Source organism: Paramormyrops kingsleyae, chromosome 23 (assembly GCF_048594095.1).
Source record: "Paramormyrops kingsleyae isolate MSU_618 chromosome 23, PKINGS_0.4, whole genome shotgun sequence".
Taxonomy (NCBI): domain Eukaryota; kingdom Metazoa; phylum Chordata; class Actinopteri; order Osteoglossiformes; family Mormyridae; genus Paramormyrops; species Paramormyrops kingsleyae.
The window spans coordinates 20,890,069-20,916,997 of record NC_132819.1 but is presented as its reverse complement, the minus strand read 5'-3'; the positions used below and the strand labels follow the sequence as shown (position 1 = coordinate 20,916,997).

Below are 26,929 nucleotides of genomic sequence, written 5' to 3'. Positions count from 1 at the left end.
ACGTTGAATTTTAATTAAACAACTGGCAAACTCCGGCTTTTTATTTATTTGTTATTTTTTTTACCAACTGCGAATCGCATCAAAAGCACTTATTCTCGAACCAGCATAGAAACATCAGAGTATCATGTAATGTTCATCTTTTATTTCCACATCTGCGCAACTTATTTAGAGTAGTTTGTGTCACTATCAAAGGAGGTATAATATTCAGCCCTTTTGCATGTCCTTTATATTAAAAGGGTGATAGATATGTGACTCTAGTTAGTTATGACCTTAAATGCTTGCCCTATGTTTGACACGGGATCGGGAAGATTCCCTGTACTGTTGTTTCGTTTGTTTAGAATTTTTGTTTGGTTTATCCATCTATCTGTCTATCTATTCAGTATAATTTTGTCTGATTATTTCGTATTCAATAGTTTTCGCATGCTGGGGGGAGATACAGTGGTGCTTCCTTTGCATATTGATTCTCACAGGACGGTGGTTTCCAAACCCCTCATTGGCCACACACAGTTATTCCACGTATCACATCTGATTCAAATACGAGATTAATGAGTTATATATTAATATGATTACCCAACAGTAGAATATTGAAGTACCTGGAATTGCTAAAGTGGAATAATGAAATACCTGAATGGCTGAAGGTTCCAGAGGGGAGGGTTTCCTACCTTCCTTTCTGCACACCTCTACTGGCTTGATCTGAAGAAGGTTTGCGTCAATATGCAGAACTGAGTAACAAGATGGGAACTACTTTTCCCAGCATGCACAGCGCCGCTCCTTCGCGTTCGTAACTCCTCTTTGATATCAGAACGAAGAAGGGGAGGAGTAGCGTAGCGGCTTCGGTCTCAATTCGGCAGGTCCACTGTGTAGCACGATGCGCGAAAAATAGAGAAATATTTCATGGTGTTTTTTTAAACTGTATTCACTCTTTGCAGCTCTTTCAAGGACGTTGCCGTTTGACCAAAAATTCTAATTTTCTCTAGGTAGGTAAGAGCTTAGATGTAAGTCGGGTTTGAATTTAAGTAACCGACCGAAATTTTATGGAAGATCGTTTTCGGTAAGTGGTTTTACAGTACCTATTCTCACTCGAAGTTAGTTAATTTGTGATTGGTTCCACAAAGCAGATAAGACTGAAATTGCAGGATTTAAAATTTAGTGTACGGTTGCTATGGGAGCGCTATGAAACTTCATTGTATCCGGTCAATTTAATGCCGCAGGATGCCAGGGGTTGCATTAAACAGAAACACCATGAGGAATTGCGGTAGCGCAGCGAGCCTTTACATGCACATATCAAAAAGGATGCAGGAATAAACAGTAGAGATACGACAGTGACCAACAATAACACGTTTTGGAGAAAATGTATTACTAGGGGTTTATTGTCTAGCTTTTGAAAATTTAGCTACCTTTCAAAACACACACACATACATATGTACATATATACACACACATATGTATTTGTATGACAGAATGTACTGCTTCATTATTTACTTTTTTTGCAAATACGCCTGCTCTTTATGACACTGCCGACATGTATGTATTCAGGATTGTTTTATCTAGATGTTACCGCTGGCCCTGTTTCTGCTAAAGATGAAAGATTTGTAGTAATACGTGGTTGTCTGTTTTCACGTACAAGAAACCATTTTGTGTGTCAATGCCAAAATTGGGGAAACGACGTGGAAATTGATTGGCCATGGCAATGCATGCTGAAGGTGCAGAGAGTGGTAGTATTTAACTGCTGCTCCTTGTCTGTGGAGATGGCAAGTAAGTTTATCACCGTATTTGTTTCTCTGGCAGAAAAAAAATCCATTTAGTTGTCTTTTATTGGCATTTAGGATAAATTATTTAACCCAGTTCATGCAGCGATTAGGAATATGGATGTTTTAAATTATTAACTTCCCGTTTCTGTTTTCGAAACGTCTTTGAGTGGAATTGGGCGTTCTGACACCTGCTGTCTCCTAACATCTTATTGGACGGCCGATGCCTGATTGACAGGACTGCCCCGCCCCATATCATCGGTATCTTCTTGACATATAGTACAGTACATTCCTATTGATGTTATTGCAAAGCTGTGGTTTGCTATGTCCTCAAGACTTGTGGATTTACAGTGGTCAGTGGGTAGTTATAATTATGAGTAACAAATGGGAAAAGGTGACAGAACTTTCCATGGTATATGTGCTTCGATGCTATCTGTACCTTATGTATGTCGTAGGTGCATATGTTCACATGCCAGACAGTTGAAAATAGTTTTTCAGGTGATATGAAACCCCTTCATTCTATGAGTACATTTTAATTCCACACATTTTGCTTTCAAATAGCAAAGTTATCGTTTCCTCAGTAATCCTTGTAAAATTTTTTCATATATATATGTTTACAAAAATGCATTCCTCAATAAAAACCTACTGCATCTTCTTAGCATTCTTTTCAATGCTTAATCTATGAGGTATTGTCCGCACAAGGAATGTGTGTGCAATTTGTTTTTAATTGGTGATGAATTATTAATATTATACACGTGTCATAATTTATTAATTAATACATCCTTCTGTCTCAGGAATCACCGGAGCCATAGCACACACCAATACCAATAAATGCACATTTGGGCAGGGTTATTCTTGACAGCTCCATGTGTTTCACTCGTGGGAAAAAGCTGGATTGCCCAGAAAGAACTGAAATGAACAACAGATGCATAGAGACTGTGCACACTCGGAGTTGGGACTGCACAAATATCTAGTCTATTGGGAGTTGGCAACTCTTTAGGTCTTACTATTGAGAAGTAGGGTGACCACTTGTGTCCAGACAGTCCTGTTTTCAGTTCTCTGTCTGCACTGCTGTTGGGTGTCCGCCTTTTAGCCCCCTTGTCCTCCTTTCCCCCCCCCCCTCCCTCCTACCCACCCACCAAAAACAGGTGAAACACCCAAACACATATACTGCCAAGAACAGGCCTGCCTGCAATTCTTTTTAAGCCGTTATCTCGAGATAACGGGATCATGATAGATATACCGTTCCCGGCTTTCGTAGTACATCAATGATATAACCCACCCCACCCCCCAACCACTTTTCATGGTTGTCCTCCTTTTAAAGCCTTAGTCCTCCTTTTTGGATACAGCTCCTCCTTTTTAGAGTCACGCTGGTGGTCGCCATAGTGAGAAATATTGCAGTGCAGTGATCTTACGAGAACTTTGGACGAAACAATTTTCAGTTACACGTTTCTTAGAACGTGATCAAGCTTATAGTTCAAAGTATATAGTGTCTCCTTGTTTAGTTGCCAAGCAACAGGACTTTGTGTTACTCTGCAAGCTTTAGCGTGAGAGGCTGCTATTTTTTCTGCCATTTGTGTTTTTTTTCTTTTCATGGTAAATTGTCTTGTGATCACCCCGAGTTAAGCTTGAAAACCAGAAATGGGGAAGTGTGAATTGTTAACATATGCCCCGCCCTTGATGGGTAATCAGCAGTTTTACCCTCATTTTAAATCTTATTGCTCAGCTTGTTGTTTCAGTCATGAGTCTTGTGCTGGTTTCAAAACCACATACTGCATACTGTGACCAGTATATACACTGTATATAATATGGCAGCTTTTTCGTAAGAATTTCATAGCATAACTTCCCTACAAGCCTTTTAAATCCATAACGACCATTTCCCACAGATAAGGCATCATTTAAAACAGTGTTGCAATAACTCATCTATGCCGCAATGAGTGCTGCAATAACTCATCTATGGAAGAGGATTAGGGCCACCATGGAAATATTATTTGAATTCTGACTTTAATCTCAGAATTCTGACTTTAATCTCAGAATTCTGAGTTTAGAAAAAAAGTCAGAATTCTGACATTAAAGTCAGAATTCTGAGAAAAAAAGTCAGAATTCAAATAATATTTTCATGGTGGCCCTAATCCTCTTCCGTACTCATCAGATATCTGTGGAAAATGATCAAATTCTACAAAATAGCTTATTACAAATAAGCTGACCATTTAGTTATTATTTTAAATGATCTAAAACATCACATCTGTGAAGCCCTGCATGTATTGAAAGGATAGGTATATTGAAATAGTCATTTACATGATTTAATCCCAGCTCCCATGTTCTGTGTGTATAGCTGAAAGCTAAACAGCCTGTGCCTATTCTATGGGAAATGTAATAGGGAAATGTTAGCAGCTAACATTAGCTAGCTTGCTGATCCATGTAGAATACCTTGCTTGATTGGTCCAATTAGTTTGACGTTGGTTGGTTGTACTTTGCCCTCCCTTTTAAAAATGAAAATTTTAATACAAAAAAACGTTTTTTTTTTTTTTTTTTTAATTCTGAGGCTGCACTGTAGCTGTGACGCTCTGTCGCATTGCATTATGGGATGCAGTAGGCGAGGTAGACTGGTCTTGTGCATACTGGGTGTTTCTCAATATGTATATGTGACTGTACTTTTGTTCCCATTTACCCATTTTACACCATCTTCCACTGCCATAGACCAGTTTCAATACTAAGAACATAAGTACAGAGGACGATAAAAATCCCTGTATGTTGTTATTCCTTCTACTCAAACATGAAGGATGAATTAGATACATCCTAGCTGGATGGGACCAATCCTATGATTCACTGCATTCCAAATTCATGCTTGGGAGGTAAGTTGACAAGAACGCTCTTGCCAATACCAAATGTACAGTCTTTGTGTTCTTGGTATTGAGAAACACCTCCTGTATCTTCAAAATCAGTACGACAACCAGGTATCTTGGGAAATTTAAGATTTTTCACGTACAACACTACTTTTTGGATCAAATCAGCATATACTAGTAGTATAGTATAAGGTTTCAAAAACAGCCTCGTTTTGGACAAGGGTTTCCGTCTCTGTGACAAACAGCTGGTTACCTTTACATTTCTGGCAAGACGGCACAACTCAGATACAGAATCTACAGATATGAGGTCATGTTTTTTTTTCCACAATTCTCTGCTGTATAAGCGGATGGATGGATGGATGGATGAGATGGGAACAGGCCAGCAATGAGGCTCTGTGGTTAGCGACATGGCTTGCTGCCCACAAATTTGTGCATGTAAAGTTCACATATTCCCCCCGTGTGTTACTAGGAATTCCTCTGGGTATTCCAGTTTCCTCCTTATGACCAAAAACATGTGTCTAAGTTATCGTTAGCATGCAAATGCATGTGTCCCAGGATACAGAGGGGAATAACTGAAGCAAGAGCAGAGTCATGATCGCAGACATTTCCCAGTTTGGCTTAATGGGAACATTTGTAATCCTCAGCTGTGCCCTTGAGTTCCTCGGCCTGGAGAAAGAGTTGAAGCCTCCTCAATGTCCAGATCTGCACTCTTTTGAGCTCTTCCAAGACCCAGCTTCCATTGTGTTTTGTATTTCCTTTGTGCTGACGCAGAAAAGGCCATCTTTTGTTTTTGTTCCTCCTCACCATTTTGTTCAGCCCATCTCCATTCCTGTAACTAAATAACAGCCACGTTTCACTCTCCCGTTCTCTGCCGCATGGACCTCATGCTCTTCTCACCTGCAACATATGTTGCACAGAGCTCTTCTATTGGATTGATTTTGACTCCTCCTTTTGAACATTTATTTCTTTATGAGTAAAGTTATATCAGGGCAAATAAGTATGCCTAAGAATGGAGGGAGCTGCTCCGATATTTGGATTTCTGATATGAAATATAAAGGATGAGTATTTCATTTTGAGACTTGATTTTTTTATGATTAGGTGTCAGCATGATTAGGGACATGATTAGCCTTAACACAGAAAATCTCCTTCCCAGGAATTTCATTATTCAATTTAATGTATAGGCGTACTATTTAGGAACTATTCTAAAACTTATGTCCAACCCTAATCCTGTGTGACCTTGTTTGACAAGCCAAAGAAATCAAATTTTGCAGCGTTTACAGAATCACTTCCATCATGTGAAACTTGACCATGTGGTGACATTTTACAAAATCCCCATCTGTTGTCTGTTCCCTGTAAGGATGGCTCCAAACAAGGTCTTCCATGAGAAATCTCAGTATTTATTATTCACGTGCATGATACAGGATTTCTGTATTTTTACCTTGCAGTGCTTTTTGCAGCTTGTACTTTTCACAATTAAATGACCACTCCCACTTCCTTTTCCTAATCGGGTACAAGGAAATGGGGTTTGTTATCTACCAAACCCATATTAATAAAACTGCAAAACAAGAATCAGAAACTAAGGTCATCCCCTGAAGCATTTTGCAGTTTAGTTTTATGACTTAGATCTTTAATTCATGCGTTGCTGGTTTTGACTGATGTAAGATGTGGTTTGTATTAGTCAATGAATCCCACCCTGGGAATTTCATATGTTGTTGGACACTGGAGTTTCCTAAGAGTTAAAAACCACAGGGCCCTTCATAATGGTATCTAAATCAGACTACTGTTGCCGTGCTGTGTGTTGGGATATGTTGAGCAATGTCATGCTTCCTCTTTGAGTCGGCATTGCTAACTGCTAAGTGCTATTTTGCACATGGGTCACATGTAGGCAAATTCAGTGAGAACATCAAAGCCGAAACCACGATTGGACATCTGATGGTACGTTCTCAGTATGAATATGTGTTCTAAACAGGTAGGACGGTTGCCTGGTTTCCTGATAGTCTACCGTTTTCTTGGTTCCATTTGGTATTTTTATTTTGTGTTTTAACTTTAAGAATGGCAATGGTTCTGGCTCTCATTCGATCCCATACTATCTCAGACAGGCAGCATTGCAAAGTCTAAGCATTGTACAAATGATGATTTTTCTAATACTGCATGTATTTTTGCAGTTATGATTGATTTGGGTAATTGTACTTAGAATCTAATGGAGCACAATGACAAAGCAGTGATTCTGAAACTCATTTCATTGCCTGCATCTACCCCTGTTTGCTGTACTGTTGTGCATTTGTTAAATAAACTTTGATTCGATTTTGATTTGAAAACGATGAACAGATCTCTGCAACACCATTTAGGGGAGGTGTCAGAATTTATTTAGAATTTATTTATGTCAGATGAGAGATTTGCATACGGCTCTCGGTTAGGCTTCAGATTCAGGGAAACCTTCTGTTGATTGTGAAGATTATTGAAGACCTGAGCTGAAGTGCCCAGCCATGGTCGCGCTTTGTCTGCCTGCTGGATCTGAAAATTTCCTCCAGAAATATTAAGGTATTCCATATCTGTCAGATAGTGAGGAAAATCAGTCCTCATAGACAGAAACCTTGCGTTCATGTTATTAGGCCTATCATTCGAGCACCTGTTCCCATAAGGGCATGAATAGGTTTGTTTCCTTGTTATTCTGCCAAAATTTTGCTTTATTAGCATAATTTTGTTACGTTAAAGGCGCCGGGTGACAGTCGCTTGGTGGTTGCCATGGCTACTTTGCACTTTCAGGCTTTGGAGTTTGAGGGCCATCTTTGCTCTGCGTGTGTGGAGGTTGAATGTTCTCTCTGTCGTGTGGGTTTTCTCTGGGAACTCCGATTTCCCCCCGCAGTCCGAAGACATACAATTAGGGCCTGTAAATTGCCCGTAGCTTATGTTTGTGTGGCGTCCTGCGTCGGGCTGGCATCCTGCCCAGGGTGTTACCCTGCTTTGTACACTGCTGCTGCCTGGGATTTACTCCAGGCCTCCTGTGACTCCCCCCTAACCAGGATATGGATGTTATAAGGTCTCTAAAGATTTGCACATCTTTTTCATATTACAGTCACAAATTCTGTCTCCAAATTAAGGGATTATGGGTGAAATCCGAGCCTCCCTCTTGTCTGAGTTAATGCATAAGCTGTAATATATCCTGCCTTAGATACCATTACAATTCATTGGTTTCAGTAATGCACTTGCAAGGACTGAAGCATTAGAGGATTTCACTGGAAACTGACGTGCAGTTTGCAGTTTGAAGGACAGTGCTTGTTCAGCCAGCAGTTCCCCTGTTCCCTTTTCTCTCTCTGACTGACATACATGTAAAAAGGCTATAAGAGGGAGATTGACTTCATCACCAAGAGCTTGCCCAAACTTAAATTGTTTCCATTGTCATGGCGACAATGGAAACAACTGTCTGGCTCAGTGGGTTAGGCTCTTGTGCCTGTGATTGGAAGGTCCTGGGTTCAAATCCCACGGTTGGCAAAAAGATTTTGCTCTTGACCCGTCGAGCAAGGCTTTTATCCTTAACTGTTCTGGGGGTGGCTGATCAGAAATGCGTTGGGTCAGTTCAGCAACACAGACATCAGAAACATTCAGCCTTATTAGTTTTGCGATGTAAGCTGGAGCTCGTAAAGTCTGGAAGAGACAATTGAATGCATCAGACACACACAGTTGTAAAGGAGCTTTTTTTTAAAGCAGGGTGTAGATGAGATGGAGCTGTAATGAAGGGGGGAGGGGGCTGATCCGGGTGCCAGTCCTGCCTATTTGAATGTGGCCTCACTTCTGCGGCCGCCGTGCTGCTCCCCCGCTAACGCTGCTCATCACGAGCACTGCTAGCAGCCACACACACGATAAGCAAACGGCTACATATGAGGTCATGCTTTTCTTTTCATTTTAATGTTAGGCTTTAAAAACGCAGTGCAGCAGCTAATGTTAGGGTCACGTGCAGTAGGATTCGAATCCCTGATCTCGGGGGTGTGAGGTAACAGTGTCACACCTTGTAACACCCTCACTTACTCTGTGTGTGTGTTTTGTTTGTTTTTGTTTGTTTGTTTGTTTCACATGTTTGCATAGATCACATTTGGGGACCAAAATGTGGTAAAACCTAAAACTTCCTTACTTTTTGGGGACATTTTTCAGATCCCCATTTGGATAACCTCAATTTTATAAAAATCTGTGGCTACAATCAAAAAACTCAAAAAGGCAAAAGTCTTGTATTTTGTTTGGTTACTTATGGTTAAGGTTAGAGCTGGGTAGAGGTTAAGGGTGCTGTGACTGTGATTAGGGTTTTCCCATATAAATGAATGGAAGGTCCCTATCTAGATAGGTGTGCCAACATTGTATATGTGTGTGTGTGTGTGTGTGTGTGTGTAATACAGTCTCTGGAAACTTGTGATATCTGATCGTGGGCAGATGCTGCCGTTCAGACAAATTTTGGCTTGTGTCATGACTGCGTGCTCAAAGTTTGATTACATCTCATTTCAGTCTTAACAAAATATAAAAAATATCATACAGAAATATCAAAATGTCATACATTGTCACTCGATATTGCTTTTTTTAAGCACCTGGCCAGGATGATTTCTGGAGATTCCAGGTTCTTCCACGCTTGTTCAGTCCCCAGTAGTGTCCCTATCACTGCATGTACTGCACTGTGCGGGAATCTCCCAACATTGGGTATGTCCAGTCAGGCACAAAGTTGAAAGCCAGAGTTACAAGTAATGCAATTCATGTTTCATCGCTTAAACCACTTGTCATCAATATAAGCAAAAATACGGGCCCTCTTTTTCCTGTCTACTTCAATCAAGTGGAAGTAATCATTTTTTTGAATGTCAGGAACATCCTGGCTAGGCCATGATTCGTTGAAATGCACACGGCATGATCCCAGCCCTAATGCGTGGTGTTTTTTATGCAAACCCATACCCTGTCAGCAGTTGGGCAACAGCTAATGTTAGGGTCACATGGAGTAGGATTTGAATCCATGATCTCGGGGGTGTAGTACTGTTGGAGTTAGCTGAAACCTGGCTGCTGTTTGGTGAAGACGTTTGGGGGGGGGGGGGGGTTCTGGTTTATGTAGGGGTCAGAATACTTTGGATATTGGTGAGTAATCGCTCTCAAAGTATTAAATATAAATACTTGCAAGGGCGGGTCTCAGGGGGAGGCCTGTGATCATTCTCCACGTCCTCACGGAATCTTCACCTCTGAACCCGTTCCCGTGGACTGATGGAGCAAAACTCTGACAAGCCACATCAGCGTTCTTGAAATGCAGTTGGGATTCCGGAATATTCCCACGAGAGGGTTTGCTTACAGCATTTATTTTTAGGCTCACAGGAATGCTGCTGAGCTGCTGTGAGCTGCTCAGCACTGGGCAGGTGTCCAGCTTATTTTAAAGACTGAGTGTCCTTGGATGGATTCTTGGCCTCACACCGTGTTGAATGTGTAAAAGCTCTGCATATGGAGACCTAATGAATAACAACATCAATTACCATGTTAAGACCCTCTAGTGTCTAACTGAGCATACAGGGTTTTTACTTATGTCTTCATATCTATTGTTGTGGAAAGGCAGGTTGCATTTATGTAGTTCAGATATGCTTCCATTTAGGTCTGAATGGAGGTTATACCCAAATCTGATTGAATTCCATGGGTTAATGATACTACATGATTTTTTTTATTACAATAAAAGCCTTTATGTTTTATATATATATAAATCTTAAATGTTGTCTTGATTTTTTTTTTTGCCTGTAACCTACCACAAATCTTGTTTAGTGTTTATCTTGTGGTAGAATTGCGAAGACAGGCAAGTGTAGGCAGGGTCCTATGTTACTTGGCTGAGGATTTTATAATGGTGATCTTTGTAGAATTTTCACTCTTAGGAAGAGTAGCTATGCTGATTTTTTCACTTTTTTTAAATTCTGTTATTTCTATTTGTAAGCATATTCCGTTATGCTCCTGCTTCACATACATTTTCCATCGGTGACCTTGATTTTTTTTTTTTAAAGCATTTGATTAAAAATGGCATGCAAGATGTTGTGTGTTACATTTTTATTTTTTTGTATTTATTATTACGACTGATGAAAATAAGATCTGTTTTAAGAGACATTCTAGCAGAAATCTTGATAATTCCAAAGGAATAAATTTTGAAAATAAGTATATTATGATTTGAAACATTCTTAAACAATTCAAGCAATTTCATAAGTTGCCAGTCAAAGAAATCTATGTTTATATTTTTTTGGAAAGAATTTAAATTAATCCCCTTATGAATATGAATATGAAATGTTCATTTCACCCTGTACCCTAAGAAGAATTCAAGTTACTGAACATGTATCAATAAACAATAGGTAGTAGGTGTCGAATCAAAGAGAAGATTTTTTAATAGGATATGTAGTGGAGATATATAATCAGTGTAGTTTAGAAATCTGAATAATGTACTGGGTAAGTCTAAATTGTCTTGTTTTTTTTTTTTTTTTTTTTTAAATAAATAAATATGTGTTTGCATGAAACTTAAGGTTTTCATTGTTGGATAATGTACATAATACTGGTACAGTTCAAGTATGGCTTGGTTCTTGGTTGCAGTGGAAAAGCGCCAATAGATAATTTGTGAATTTTTCTGTGTTTTGTATATCTGGTTGGTTTTCCGTATGTTTTGGTTATGGAAAGGGCTTATTGACCGGGGAATCTCATTTTTAATTTACATGCCATAGATCATGAAGAGTAGTTTTCTGTGAGCGTGGAGAGCAGGGTTGGGGTCATTCCGGAATGCATTCAACAATTTCAAACCAAATCAAGGAAAGGAACTGGAGTTGGGATTGGAAAAACAAAAGTATGGGGAACAGAATTGGAATTGAATTTGGATTTCAGGGAAATTTACATTCTAACTCCAGTTCCATTTCCTGATTTGGACCATCAGCCATTTTTTGTAGTGGAGGACAAGGGAATTGCGTCGGCTCATTCACTTCTTAGGACCTCGCTACAGTCTTCCAAGTCAGTACCTCTTAGCTAATGTTTCACTGTCTGCATTATATGATGTGGTGGCCATACACATTCACAGGACCTTCACTATGGATTTGTGGAGATCAGAGGATGGCTGGTTATCGTTATCGGTAATAATTACATCTGTATGGGCCGAAAAAAAACAGAGATGGCAAAGAATGACTCCATCTCGTTATACTCCATTGCTGATATGGCTGCTCAGAAAGAGCTACAGAACCAAAATGTGTCCCCCCCTGCCCCCAGTGCTGGGGAAGTTACTCACAAAAGTAACCCATTACAGACAGTTCAGGTCCAGAGAGTACAAATCCAGACCCTGGTTTCGTTTCAGCCAACCAGTTGAGTACTGTGTGACTGACTCTTTATACTCAACTGGATTTGTACTTTCTGTAGTTACTCAGCCAGTGCTGAGTAACTTCAGCACTGGCTCCCCCAAACACCACCTTGAATACTGGTACTAATACTGTTTTCATTTAACTTCGGTCATAAATGCTGGCGTTACATTTCCTTTACTTCATGGCCCTAAACAGTGTCCACATGGAGTTTATCGTATTAATTGTGATGTATAAGTGCAGTATCTTCATGTGTGGAGTTAAATGCATTTGATTGCGATTCTCATGTCTTAATTATGTCAGTGCTCAAATATATGCTTACACTGGGGAACAGTTGGGCATATTGAATAACCACAGGTGTGTCTTTACCTGACTCTGCTCATTTAATCTTTTGATTCATGCAGTAATCGCTTGCGTGAGAGATTCTATACCTCCTGTCTTAAAGTGTAACATTCAGGCCCGAACAACTATAGTGGCTTTCTGAAGTGTTGATGATGAATATAATGACATGCGGAGGTATTCCAGTGCGCTGCTGATAAATGTGGCATAACAGCGTGTCGTTCATTGGTTTAGGAGCCTGTGCCTGTGATCGGAAGGTTGTTGGTTCAAATCCCACTGGAGGTTAATGAATTTTCAGTTGAGCCCTTGGGTGGGATCTTTGACCACCAGTTGCTTTAGGGACCGTCTGTCCCTGCTATCTCAAAAATGTATGTTGCTTTGGTTCATTTCATAGATTGGATGCACATCACTCTGCGTGAGAGATGCTGGCGTGGAGGCTTCAGTTTAGTTTCAGCAATATAATGCCGTCATTTCTTACATCCCATATTCACAGATTTTCATGCATATGTTTTGGGTTCGGTGCCACTGCCGCTCACGTCTTTTTCACATATAAAATGTATACTGCTGATGTGATGATATTGACACTTGTTTTTTTTTTTATGAAGGCAGACAAAGCGAAGACCGACTGTAATCCAAAGTATGCAAACGTTTCCACACAGGCTTATGTTGTTTAGCTGAGCTGTATAAGCAGTGAAGCAGGACACGGTGCCTTGAATACAGAAGAGTGGGGAGGGAAATTAGCATTGGGCTGAAAGGAAGAGATGGAGCTTTTTAAAAGTGTGATAGACTCGCAGGTCTGGCCAGCGACAGCTGACTGCCAACGGCTGTGCAAAACTTAAACCAGTAATAAAAGTATACATGCATATAAATGATCAAACTAAAAAGAAAAATTGCTAGTTTGGTTAGTTAAACTTGATTGTCCCCAGGTGGAATTTTTTTCCACAACACTGTATATTCCAAAAAAAATCAACATCACATTACACACCTATCATTGCACAATACAGAAGATAGCACAAACTCCGTTTTCATGAACAGTGGACATAACTATCATTAAGACCTCCCCTGCAGCCTGACCAAAGACAAAGCCCTTCAGTGTTTCGTGTGAACATTAACACCCAGACCACAGTGAAGTGGCCTCCTCTCTAACAATCAGCCCTGCCTGTGCTGGTGTTTGGGTAACTTTTTCTGTTAATGATCAAGCTCAACATGCCTCATGTTTAGTTTTTTGTTTTTTGTTTTTGTCATTGTACCAGCTACAATGAAATTTTAAGTGCCATCTAACTGCATTAAATTAGAGAGAGAGCATATAAAAACCGATAATAAAGCAATAATTCATTCATGCGCACACACACACACACACACACACACACACACACACACACATATGTAGGGTAAACATATCCTTATGGGGACATTGTGTCCCCATAAGGATAGGTAAACCCACTCACACACACACACACAACCATACATTCGAACATCATTGCACAAAACAAAAACTCCTTCAGCTTTACTCTGATGCCCAAATTCATGAGTGAATTTATGATGAAACCCTTTCAAACTGCCCGTCGTTTTATCTCAAGGATCCGCTGTCTGTAAAGTTAGGTTAACACATGTTTTGTGTTTTCTGAATTTACTTCGAGTTATTTTTATATCTCACACCCAGCCGAGAAAAGCGGTTTTGCTTAACTTCCTGGTCGTCTAAACATTAGCTAAAGTCTTCTTTTACCCGCGGTAGGAGTGCTGCTTGCGCCTTTTCTGTTTTGGAATGTCTGTGTATATTTCAGTAAATTCACTGTGTGGGGCTGTGGGTGGAGGGCTGATGCAGAGATACCATTTTAAGCTACTGCATCACCGTCGGCCTGAGAACAGGAAGCAGCTCTTTGTTAGCTCTGTTTCTTCGCATGAAAATCTTCCCATTCTCCTGGGACCTGTGAGCTCGTGTGGTCAGAGGGCCATCCTACCATCCCGTCATGTTCCAGGTGGACAGAGTCTGCAGAGTAGGGGTGGTAAGATTCACTGATTTGCTTTGGTGCACCAGCATAAAAGTTTGTGATGCGACTGCCCTGATCACAAACGTGTGCACCAGATACAGTTTGGAGTGAGCTTGGCATGCATAGTTAACACCTTTGCCCGTCGGTAAAATCTAATTTATAACTATATAATTATTAGTAGAGGCTGTATGGCTTTATTATTTAGTGACCAGTAATTTTTGACCAATTATTTTAAATGGACTAAATGATCTGCATTTATATAGTGCTTTTCTACTCCTACGAGCACTCAAAGCGCTTTACAACACATGCCTCACATTCACCATCCACACTCACATCCACACACCGGGGGCGGAGGCTGTCATGCAAGGCACCAACCTGCACACCAGCAGCAATTTGGGGTTCAGTGTCTTGCTCAAGGACACTTTGATGGGGTAAGGAGGAACCAAGGCTTGAACCGGCAACCCTCTGGTTAGGGTTCCTCCTGCGCCACCATCTTCTGTATGCATTTTTATTGATTCTCCCTCTCCATGCTGTTTCTGTATCTGTACCGTATTGTATTGCACAGCATCATATTCTTTTGCATTGCATCATAGTTGCTTCATTTGTGTCTTTAATGTATCGGATTGTCGGCAATGTATCTAGTATCGCATCGGCCTCAGTGATGGAGATGCACATCTGTACTGCAGAGTTATGTGTCTCTCTGTGGGTTCGTTTTTTCGTGTTTCGTTTGCATGATGATAAATTTAGGTACGAATCCAGCCTGTGGAAAACCACATTCTGCTTAGAAGTGTTATCTTTCTTCAGTTCCTTAAACCAGAACACAAAGGCTTTATCTAGACGCAGCACCAGAGAACGGGTATAGCTATACCTAATATGTATAGCATATAGAGAACGTGTATAGCTATACCTAATATGTATAGCATATAGAGAACGTGTATAGCTATACCTAATATGTATAGCATATACTAGAGGTGTAAATATGCACTAATGCATCATGATGAATCGATGATTTAGGTGTCGATTCAACTGCATGGGTCTGTAATGTCAGAATCAGTTATATCAGATTTGGGGGGGCAAAATCCTCCTTAAAGACTCTCCCCCTTCCGGGTTACACGCTTGTGTGCACATGGGCTAAATGGTAGATGATCAGAGTAGCAATATTTCGAGATTCTGCTTGCTTTCTATTTCATTAATTTCCCATGGTCATATCTGTGAATTTCTTTCAGCAAAGCTAAAAAAAAAAAGATTTGAATTCAGGTTATCAAAATAATCATATCATTGATTAATTGAATCGAATTCTGATATAAATTACAGATTTTTGATGCACCGAATCGCTCCCTAAATCATCGTAATCAAATCAAATTGCCTTGGGGTCAATGATTAACTCCCTGAGTATATACAGAGATATTTACAAAGTCATATGAGACACAGTTATGAGTATACAGAGAAATGCACATATACATGCTCACACACAGGCAGTCCAAACATCATCTAAATGCGCAGTGATATTGCACAGAAGGGCTCTTTGGGCTGACCTACAGCTCCACGAACTACACAAGCCCTGTCTTAGTCAGCAGAAACTGGAGCTGACCGGCCGTGGGGCTGGTGAGCATCCTTATCATCTGCCCTGCGCTAAATGTAGCACCGATGTGGACATTTTTGGCAATACCAATAACCAGATATATTTTTGTCTCATATTACCGATAACCAGCTAACCTCCGAGTTCCACAAATCTGTAGTGAAACTGACGTCGGTGACGAGGATCCCAGCAAAGTGTGTAGCGACCACGTCATATAATACAGAAAGGGGGGAATCAGCGAAGCAGCGTCGACTGGGAGACTAGCGAGGATCTAAGTGGTCAATGAGCCGACAAAGTCCCTCGGAAATGGCGGATGGTCCAATGACATCATCTCCATTATTTCTGTAGTTATGTCATTAGCTCTGGTGCTGCTAACTGTGAATACTGACTAAACTCTGAATATTGGCCGGCAATATCGACCAAGATTGACACATTGAATCGATGCCGATATCGTTTTTAATGAATGTTGGCCAATACTGATATGTTAACCGAGGACTGGATTGAGAAACGCTGTTATAACCAAATATATGGCCAGGCAGCCCTGCTGACGCTCACATTCTGCTTTACAGAAGTGACTGGTTTCCATGCTGAATTAGGGGGGTGATGGTGGTATGGTCACCACGCAGGTTCTCTCGTCAGACTGTGTTAGCGAAGTCAGGGTCAGTGTTAGCGCCAACCTGGTATGTTAGGTCTTTCCTTTTATTGCTGTTTACTAGCTTCCAGGCAAAGAAATGTTATGTGGTCTGGGTGTCAAGGTAAGGTATGAATGACTAGCTTAAAACGGTTCATTATTAAAACACTTATATGAAATAGCATATGCTGCCTTCAAGACAGGTCTTATCTGTTCTGTAGCATCCCGGCGGAGCTGCACTGAGTTCTGACAGATTCTGAGATGCGAGAAGCTACATTCTGAGGGACCGCAATGTTTGTTGACGATTTGGCTGCCCCCTGCTGGGGAGTCCTGGCCTATCGTTTCCTGTCGCTAGTTAATAATCTGCTGAGCACTACAAATCCCTAAATGGAATACGATACAGTTTCTGTTTGATTTTCCTGTGCCGTTCTTCGGTGGGGTTTAGGTTTTTTTTTTTTCTCCGAAATGCATATTTGCATCTAGCTTGGTAATGATCTACCTTTTCTGTTCTGCTTGTCTAGCTGCTGTAAAAAGGCGCCCCTGCAGATGAATCCAACAGCGCACGTGTGAGCAGCGATGGCTCCGGTGCTGAACGCTGTGCTGGGCCCGGGAGCTCTGGGGGTGGCACTGCAGCCGTTAGTGGGTGTTCTCACCACCGTCGTAGCTTTCCTGCTCCTCCTCGTCGTCCTGTGGCTGTGTGCGGGCTGTCAGGGGTAAGTCCAGTATGCCGTGTTCATGCGTTTATCTCACTTTGAACACTTTGCCGTCTGAGATGATAAAATGAGGCTGCATCAGTAGCAGTACTACTTATATAGTACCCATTTAGTATTTAGTGATTACAACTTAAGACATAAAATAGGTCATTAGTTTACGTTTGTGTGATGAGAGCAGTGTGTGGCTCAGTGGGCTAGGATCCTGTACTTGTGTTCAGAAGGGCGCTGGTTCAAATCTTCTGGTTAGCAGAGTAGTTTCACCATTGGGGCCTCGAGTTCTCGATGTCTCTATTGGCTGTCTGGTCCTGCTTACTCAAATGTGTGTTACTTCGCATGAATATGTCTGCCAGATAAATGCAACAGGAAGCTACTGCAGACATCGGGAGAGCCGTAACGTCACATTTTCTGCTTTCAGTTACGATTGAAGCATTTCGAGTTTGCTGCCATCTGATTTGTTGTCTAATTTTTGTGAGGCATTACAGTCGTTATTTTGTTCCAGACATCCATACATATCTCTATAAGAAATTTTTAAGTAAGGAGTTGTTATAAAGTGTCATTTTTAATTAAGTTGTTAAAACCAGTTAGTACTTGATTAGAAATTCTGAGCCAGTTCAGCTAAAGTTTAAGGTTTTCTGATTTACACTCGGCAGAGATGTTGTTGGGCTGTTTCCTTCTTTTTCTGAGTAGACCAATTTTATGCATCGATTTTTACATTTTTTCTTTTAAATTTGTTTTATTAAGATTAGGCTGGTATCTGCATAGAAATAAATAATAGAATACACTTTGAAATGTAGAATAAATAAATTATTCATGAGTTTCCTCTCTTGTTTTCCTTTTAGGTTGTAAACTATAAAAATGTAAATGCTATTATGTTGTGAAAATTTGTGCGGCGACATAATCATCCTTCGTTGTGCACGTTGGGACGTCGCATTCAGTTTGCTGCGTAAAATTAGCCAGGCTTTGCTGCTAATTATAGGACACAAACTCCGTTTTATTCCCTGTTTCTAGACAAAAGAAAGCCAACGGGAACATCAGAGACCATGAAAATCTCATGAATGGGGTGTGTATCTTGACAGTTTGGATTGAAATCAAACCCCCTCCGTTTCGATTGCAAGCTTACAGCACGTTACTTTTTTACCTGTAAAAAATATTTAATAGTTGGTCTCGCCGGGGTCGTAATCATAGAAATGACTGGAGCCTCTTTTTCTCTCTTAAGGTGTCAGAAAGGGAAGGATTTAGCCAGTCTGTTGAAAGCCCAGCTTTAGACTTGGCTGCCAGCAGCTCTCAGAATGGACCATTTACCAGTGTTACAGGTAGAATAAAGTCAATGATTGTTATGTTATGTTTCTTGTGTAAATGTGTTTCCTTAGCTTGTGGGAGTTTTACTTACACAAAAATATTCTGAGGGCAGAATGAAAAACGATTGATTTAGAGCAGGGGTGGACAATCTTATCGGCAAAGGACCAGTGTGTATGCAGGTTTTTGGGATAACCTGTAGGTCAGCTAATCATTCCACTAATTAGAAATCTAATTAGGGAGTTGCAGTGAAAACCTGCACACACAACGGCCCTTTCTCCATAAGATTGCCCACCCCTGGTTTAAAGAGATAACCAGTCAGATTGTAGAGGAGGTGGGTTCAAGCAACCACAGCAGGGGTGGCCAATCTTATCTGCAAAGGGCCGGTGTGTATGCGGGTTTTCGCTGCAACTCCCTAATTATATTACTAATTAGAGGACTGATTAGCTTAGGAGTCCTCACACCTGGGTTTGAACAGCTGACCTACAGGTTATCCCAAAAACCTGCATACACACCGGCCCTTTGCGGATAAGATTGGCCACCGCTGAACTAGAGGACGTGGGACCAAGACATCTGATTGGTTTGTCCTGCCTTCTCCAGTTGCCTGGACGCACCTCCTCTACAATCTAATTGGTTATCTCTCTGAACCAATCATTTTTAGTTCTGCCCTCAGAACATTTTTGTGTAAGTAAAACTCCCATGAGCACTTCCTTGTGGGGTTCATTTCCATTAACACCATTAACATACTGGTGTTATGACTGGATGAGGCTAAGCAATGGCAGTTTGACTCCGCTAGGCCATCAGCATGGTTCTTCCCATCCACAGCGCTTACGGACGACACGATAGACACCAGTCCCCAGCCTTCGGAGGATATTATGTCCAATCAGTCAGAGCTGAGGTCCTCCAAGTGCCCCCAGGACCGCGAGCTGCCTAGCATCCCCCCCCCTGGCAGGACTTTCGAGGAAGCAGCAGCGGGAGCACAAGCCACCAGCTGCGACGGAACCTACGAGATGGTGAAGGAGACATCCCGGGACGTCAGCGTGGAAGACTCCCTGTACGAGACCGTCAAGGAGCTGAAGGACTCTGGGGAGGGGTCTGAGCTGGCCATACTCAATGGGGGCCTCATCCCCAAATCTCCTGTCAGACCACCCCTGTCACTAGGAGCAGAGTATGCCTCTGTGGACCTCAATAAGAAGAGCCGGTACAGTACCGACCTGGATTCCCAGCGATGCATCCAGTCTCCAACCGAACAGGAATCTGAGGATGAGAAGCCGCCTCCCATTCCAGACAAAGTGCTGGATGAGAATGAGAACCAGCAGATGCCCTGTGTACCTGCAGTGGGGATGGAGAACGCAGAGAACGCAGAGAACGCAGAGGTGAGACAACGGTTTGCATATTTACAGGTCATGTCTGTTTGAGATGTTCTGCTTCTCTGTTATCTTCCGCAGATTCTCCGGACCGTGCACCATGCTGCCCACAAAAAAGCTTGGGCTCCGCTCCTATTTACCACTATTGCACTATATTTATTTAAAATATTGTTTAACTTTAAAAAAAATTAAAAAGTGCACGTGTGATTGAAAGGTTCATGGTTTGAATCTCCGACCAGCACTGTAGCACTGAGGTACCCAGAGCAAGATATCGCCCCCAAGCACTGGCTGCTGAATTAGCTGCCATAATGTGACATGGTGATTAAATGCAGAGGACGCATTTTGTTTTTGTGTTCTGTGGTGTCAACAATGACAATTAATCACTTTCACTTCACTTTGTGCTTTCATATTTCCACCACCACTGAACTGATAGTAGTAAGTTTCGGCTTGTATTCTGCTACGTATGATGTCCCATGATGCATGGACTCTAACAGAACAGACCCCTGAAACTTTGACGCACTTAAATAATCTCTGGTGCAAGTTACATCATTCAGTATTTAAATAGGGTTCATTTGTGTAAAATGAAGACCTCGCACATGGTTTTACATTAGTATTTTTTGTAGAATCTGTATAATCAGGAGAGGGGTATACAAATATTTCAAAGATACTAAATTATCCCCATGGTATGCTGACTCACCCTCATGAGATGGATGATGAACCCCCCCCCCATCATCAAATAAAATGGTCACTTGGCAACCAACTCTACACTGAAATGCTCCAATCTGGGTCTGATTTAATTTCCTTAAACCAAAAAGCAGAAACTATAGGTTTGCCAGAGATGTGTGGAAATGCATATTGGTCACTGGCAATTAGGACATAATCTATGTTGAAATAATGTGGTTGTGTCTCAGAATCACGGTGTGATGGAACTGACTTAAACTTTCACACAAAGCGGTGTGTGACATGGCAGTTTCCTATAAAAAAGTTTAAAGTGTGAATCACTCCGCCAGCTTTTCCTGTTGGATGGGGAAGCAGGACTTTCCTAGAACTCATTCATAAGGAAAAGTGAAGCACAACACAGAGACGGACATAAGAAGCCCAAAGCGCAGATGAGATGTCAGACTTTTCAGGAGCTCCAAGATGGGGATTGGTGGTACACAGCCGGTGAATGAATTGGTGCTCAGAAATGGTTCAGCCCTGTTCTGCGCCTTTTCCACACCCTTGTGCCTCCAGATCCAGGGCCTAGGGGGGGTCAGCTCTGCCTAGTTTATGTTGCACTTTGTCCCGTTTTTGAGGAATAAAATACAGCATCTAATAGGCATAGATACACCGCCCTTCCTATACCGGCTGCTCACGACTGACGTAATTGCAGACTTAGGCAAAAAATATCTGCGGTACGTAGAGTTTACGGAATCGCTAATGAAAAAAAGGCGACATACACTGAAAATTTATCAAAACGTTGTCTTGTCATTTTTTGTAATATCTGTTTTTTTTTATATATCGTGTCATATTTTGGCTTACATGTCTTTTTTGCTATAAAGGATCTCTTAATGGTAAGGAAGGTAAATGTGACTCGCGAAATGTGACTTGCGTAAGGGCTGTGAGACCTATTACTTATGTTAATCGAGAACTACCTGTATTCTCAGTTGTACGTAATCTCCTCATACATTTCTCGATGCTATATATTGTAATGCACTGCAGATAAAGTAACAAAGGTCATCTAAAGGTATAAGAATTAAAAAATAAGTAAATATAATACATTGAATGCATCGTTGTGCTACAGTTTCATCTGATATAAAAATCCAAAGCTTTAATTTGTAGGTAGTTGTTCTTGAGCCAGTCAGGTTCAGTGCCCATTGCCATGTGGGTCACTGCATGTGATCATTTAAGGTCGTCAGCAGTGCAAGTCCAAGTCTGTCCTTCCCCTTGAACCCCATATTGCTGGGACACCTCGATAAACAATAGGCAGTCGCATTTTCTATCCAACGTCATCTTAAAGTCGCGGCTTAAATGAGCAGCGGCTCGCGCTTTTACCATTTACCGTCTCTCCCCGTTAGCTGTCCGCCTTATATTCATCAGTCTTGAAGCCTTCGGCTACGGAGAAGGAGAGCGACTACAGCAGCATCGGCGAGATTAAGAGTGTGTCCGAGTCGTCCTCCAGCGAACTGTACGCCACTGTGAAGGACATATACCGGCAGCCGGGCCTGGGCGGGCATCCGCGGCCCCAGGACGAAGGCACCGGACATGGGGATCCAGGCTACGAGACCATCAAGATCTGCGAATCAGCCGAAAAGGCAACTGGGGCTGGAAGCCAGCAGGCGAATCAGTGGGAGCCCGACTACGAGAGTGTGGGGGAGCTGGAGCTAAACAGGGAGATGTCCCGACTCTGACTGCCAAACTGCGGACAGCAGCCCATATGCGAGAAGTATTATGATGCTGTGTTTGTCTGTGACAGGAAGTGACATCGTCACTTTCCCGAGGTACTTCCTTTTGGTCACACTGGTCATTGCATATCTCAATGTGTCAATGTGAACATCACTGCCATCAGACCTCTGCAGCAACACGGCTCAGTATTGTGTATAATGCACTTACAATGCATGAAAATCAGTAGGATTAGATGCCCATTTAAAACGTCTGTGTGACACATGCTAAAAATGTCGCACAATAGCACAGGAAGAAAATGAAAAGAAGCAGCACAATAGAGATTGTCTAAAACATTTCTCCGAAGATCATGTTACAGTAAAAACCAAGGAAAAGATAACACAATGTGTACTGCCTGAAAAAGTTTGGAATTTCTAACACCACAAGGGCACAGTTAGTGTTTTCAAGGTTTTGTTGTGAGAATTCTGCTTGATTTTTGGAAATATTTATAGCAGAAACGTAGCAAGTGGTGCATTGTGTGATGACTGTCCCAACAGACTCCTAGGAACTGAAAGTTCCAGATCTGAATAATAAATGACAGTCAGATGAAGGAGTATTATCAGTCACTGGATTACTGCGTAATAATGGGCTTAATTTAGCCAATGCAGTGAAGGGATGATGGGAAAATCAGTGGTTCACAGCATGCAAATTTATTTCAGGTATTATCGCTAATAATATAAACAATTATCTGGCTGTTATGTGTCATAAATGTTAGTTCCTTGCTGTAGGTACGCTGACAATAATCACGTTTAGGGTTCAGAAGCACAAAGAGTGGATTGTGCGGTACTGCAGAAATATTATCCATCAGCGGCAGCCCACTGCAGGTCACGCCATGTGACTGCGTGCGTATTTCTGCCAAAGAGACTCGCCTTTGTCAGATAAGTCTGTCAAACGTTGCTTCATCTAGGCTCTTTTATACATAGTTTTCTTGTCTTTACAATTTAAAGTACAAGTCTGAGATGCCTAGTAGTTCATTTGCAATGCACACTTGTAAACTTCATTAAAGGAGCCAAGCACAGTTTTTTTCTGACATTATTCAGAAAAATACTTTTGTAGCTTTTTTTTAAATTGTGTTAGACAAAGATTGCAGCCAGTTTCATATGGTAAGTGCGTACTGAGACACTTTTATATTCTTTACATATTATGACAATTCCACTTCTATTTGTTGTCCTGCAGGCTATTATAACGTCTGCCTTATTACTTGTATATTCATGGTACACTGCATTGGTACTCGCTGTCTTATTAATGTAATATGAGCAGTATTTTAAAATGTCTGGGTACTTCTTTTATTCAAAAGAATTATTTTATTATTGTTGAAGAATTGCTTTGTGATGCATTGATCCAGCCTGTTTGAATACACTTATAAATATGTTTCTGGAATGGCAGCTTGTTTAATGTCTTTGACGAGGAAAAAGGACAATGGAGTTACTCAAAAGAATATGAATTAACTGTACATATCATTTATCCCTTGTGTATCTATAGAAATATACATTAATGAAAACCCCTGGTAACTTGTTGGACCTGAAGTAGACTTTGCACTGACAAAAAATAATTTCTAAATAAAGTTCAAATTTCCCAAGTACTGGTAACATAAAATCTGAAATTGTATATTTGATTATTCCCATTAAAATGGCTTTGTGTATTAGATAGGCAGTAGTTTTATGTAATTAGTATTTATGAAAGAATTACATTCTTGCCTTTCTGATAATAAATACTCGTCACACTGGAAAATGAGCAATGAAAATTCCATGAATTTGCTAATATGACAGAATTTCTAGTGCCAAATATGGTATCCAAAAGAATTACAATTTGCCTGCTGAGGTTCAGATAACCACTTTGAATAAAAAAGAGCAACTTTGAAATGGTCATCGTCATTATTTACTGCTGACTGTTAATAATGTGAATATTATGTAATTGATACTTAAAAATTGTTGATTACCAGTAAATGCATGTATATCATTTATATTTTTAAATATATTTAAAAAGAATAATGCATTGGTGTCTTTTTTTTATGCCTCATGAGCGAAATCATGAAAATGTGGGGAGTCCCGTTGGAAGCCATGAAGAGCAGCTGCCCACAGAGCCTGACATTCCCGTCCTTATTTATTCTAAAATGTGCTTTTTCCAATAAATACAATTATAGTCATTTGGAAAACTATAAAAATAGGGACTGTTTTATTGCATATTCTAAAATAATCAGCTGTTCTATGGGTAACTACAGAGCTGTTTGTGCCTAAAGATGGAACCAAAGCCTTGCATTGTCCACCGCTTCACGCATAACCATCATCTGCTCCTTATTTTGTTTTGTGAGCCTTATGACTTTTTAAAAACCTGTGCACTTAATGTTATGCCTGTGAGCCTTTAAGAAACAAAATCTCTTTCAGAGTGTGCAAGGTTAGGTCTCTGTGCCTTTGAGCAGAAGGTAGTTGGTTCAAATCCCATGCTCAGGAGCATAGTCACATTGCTCTTTGGCCCTTCGGCAAGGGCCTTAGCCCCTCAAGATGACTTCTGGTGCTGGATAAACTGCTGACCCCATGCTCAGACCCTAAGCCTCTGTCTTAAAAGGAGTGCAAGATGGGAATTGCGAAAAGTAAAGAATTCCAAGCTTGCAGGGTAGCATGCCGTGCGCCTCGCTGCACCGTTTATAAAATAACCGTGTGCCCAGACTCGGCTCCAAGTTTTCCGACGATACCACCAATGTCGACAGATCTGCCTGTAGGAGGAGCCGGAGGAGGCTGGGCCCATGGCTGCCGGCAAGACCAAGGAGCTGGTCCTCAGTTTCGGGAATCTCCAGGCGTAACAGGCTGTCGCAGTGGCGAAGATACATTGGCAGTTTTTAGTTCCCGGGAGTCACCATCCAAGGCAAACTTACAGCCGCAGCGATGAATAAAGCTCACCAGCATTTTAACCTCCACAGATTGCTAAGGAAGATCCGGACGAGACCAGGAACCCTCACCAACTTCCACAGAAGTCGTGTAGAATCCAGCCTCAATAGATGCATCACTGCAGTGTAGAAACTGCTCAGCTTGGTACCATAGACTGTTCAGGCCTCCACCAGGCCTCGTCTGCCGTCCCTTCAGAACATTCACGTCCTGCGCAGTTACACTTCTCCGTTCTGGCAGAAAGCACAGCAACAAAATAAAATAGTAATAATAAAAAAAACTATGGTAGTTCAGTGTATCAATGCCACCTCAAACTCAGATTTCATCTCTGCTCCTAGCGTGTTGAGTCCCTAAGCAGGCCAAAGACACATAGTTAGGCTAAATGGCATCAGATAGTGTACGTTGCCTACAATGTACTGGTGTCCCATCCAGAGTGTACCCAAGCCTTGTGCCCCATGCTGCTAGGGATAGCTTCCAGGTGACCCTGACCAGGTTAAGAGGCTAAGAGATATAGGTGGAATTGCATGAAGGTAATCTTCTGCCCTCTGGTGCTCATTTTGAGGTACTGCATACCTCGGTGCCTGGTAACTGCATTCTGTAATGGGATCTGCAAATATTGCATGGTGCGATGTGTAATGTTCAGTGCAATTCAATTTATTTTTATGTAACACCGTTCATCATACAGTCACCCCAAGGTACTTCACAAGAGTGTGTGGAAATCCATTATTACATCATTTATATGAAATGATGCATGAAATGGGGAAGAGGGAAGGAAAGAAAGAATGCCAAGAAACAATGGAGGAGAGGAACCAGAAACTCCTAAGAAAGGAGAAAAGAAAAAAACCTCTGTGGGTCCAAGACTGACTGAAATGACACTGGAAAGGGGAGATACTGCAGCACAAGGCACCACCCTGCAAAATTTCATTCATTTCAGGATCTGTTAGGTCAAAGTTCAACACATGTCCAGATCAAATATACGGGCACTTTTATGGTGCCACTCACTGTAGATATTTCATAAGTTAATGCAACAACAAATCATAAGAGCATATTTTCTAGTGAAACTATTAATTCTATATTGTTTTTATATGTGACACATCATAACCCTCTGCCAGCAAAAGAAATCCCTGTAATCTACTTTCCTTAACCACTCAGCAAATACAGTGGCTGGATCCCAGCTCAAAAAGCACTGGGCAGAATGGAGATGCTTATACACAAAGCAAACGCCCCAGACAGAACGGGGACGTTTATAAACAAAGCAGTCTACCTGAGCCCACGTTTGTGGCAGGAAACACAAACACGCACTACTCTAAAAGTGAAAATGGAAACACTAACGATGTTAATTCTTATTGTCAGCCCAAACATCATCATATAGTCTTCAGTCAGAAAAGAGACTAATAAAACCTTATTTGCCAGTTAAGTGGAAAGATTCATTTAAAAAGAGCCTAAATCTGAAATAAAAACCTGTAGTCCATTTTGCATCTGTTTCTGTCCATGTTATGCACAGAACAAAATGCTGTCCTTGTGCTTCTTTTCAAGTATTAAATAAGTAACCTCTGAGCTTCAATTACAGGCCTAACCAAAGAGTTGCTTTGTGCTCCGTATGACTTTATTTAAGAAATGCTTTTTCCCCAAACGTAAAGCAGGGTGAGAGTCAGTGGAGCAATTGGGGGTTAAAGGTCTTGCTCAACCACTCTTATTATCACCAATTATAAATCATTCAGCTTGCCTTCCCAAATTCATTTACGTTTTATTAATTTAGCAGATGTTTTATATAAAACAGAATACATTTTG

General features: G+C 41.1%; 1 protein-coding gene across 6 annotated transcripts; it reads left to right on the top strand.

Moving 5' to 3' along the window:
- The first annotated feature begins 790 nt into the window (after positions 1 to 790).
- Positions 791 to 24,118, top strand: pag1 (phosphoprotein membrane anchor with glycosphingolipid microdomains 1). Of its 6 annotated transcripts, none has more exons than XM_023820158.2 (6): positions 791 to 1,051; positions 16,981 to 17,172; positions 18,181 to 18,232; positions 18,389 to 18,485; positions 19,294 to 19,844; positions 19,917 to 20,175. In XM_023820158.2, the coding sequence occupies exons 2-6, from the start codon at positions 17,036 to 17,038 to the stop codon at positions 20,025 to 20,027; spliced, it is 948 nt and encodes a 315-aa protein (XP_023675926.2). In that variant the 5' UTR covers positions 791 to 1,051; positions 16,981 to 17,035; the 3' UTR covers positions 20,028 to 20,175. The 6 variants fall into 6 exon arrangements, with proteins under 6 accessions (XP_023675926.2, XP_023675923.1, XP_023675921.1 ...); XM_023820155.2 differs by lacking the exon at positions 19,917 to 20,175 and adding an exon at positions 21,893 to 24,118 and having other exon boundaries at positions 792 to 977; XM_023820153.2 differs by lacking the exon at positions 19,917 to 20,175 and adding an exon at positions 21,893 to 24,118 and having other exon boundaries at positions 792 to 1,051.
- Positions 24,119 to 26,929: the final 2,811 nt, after the last annotated feature.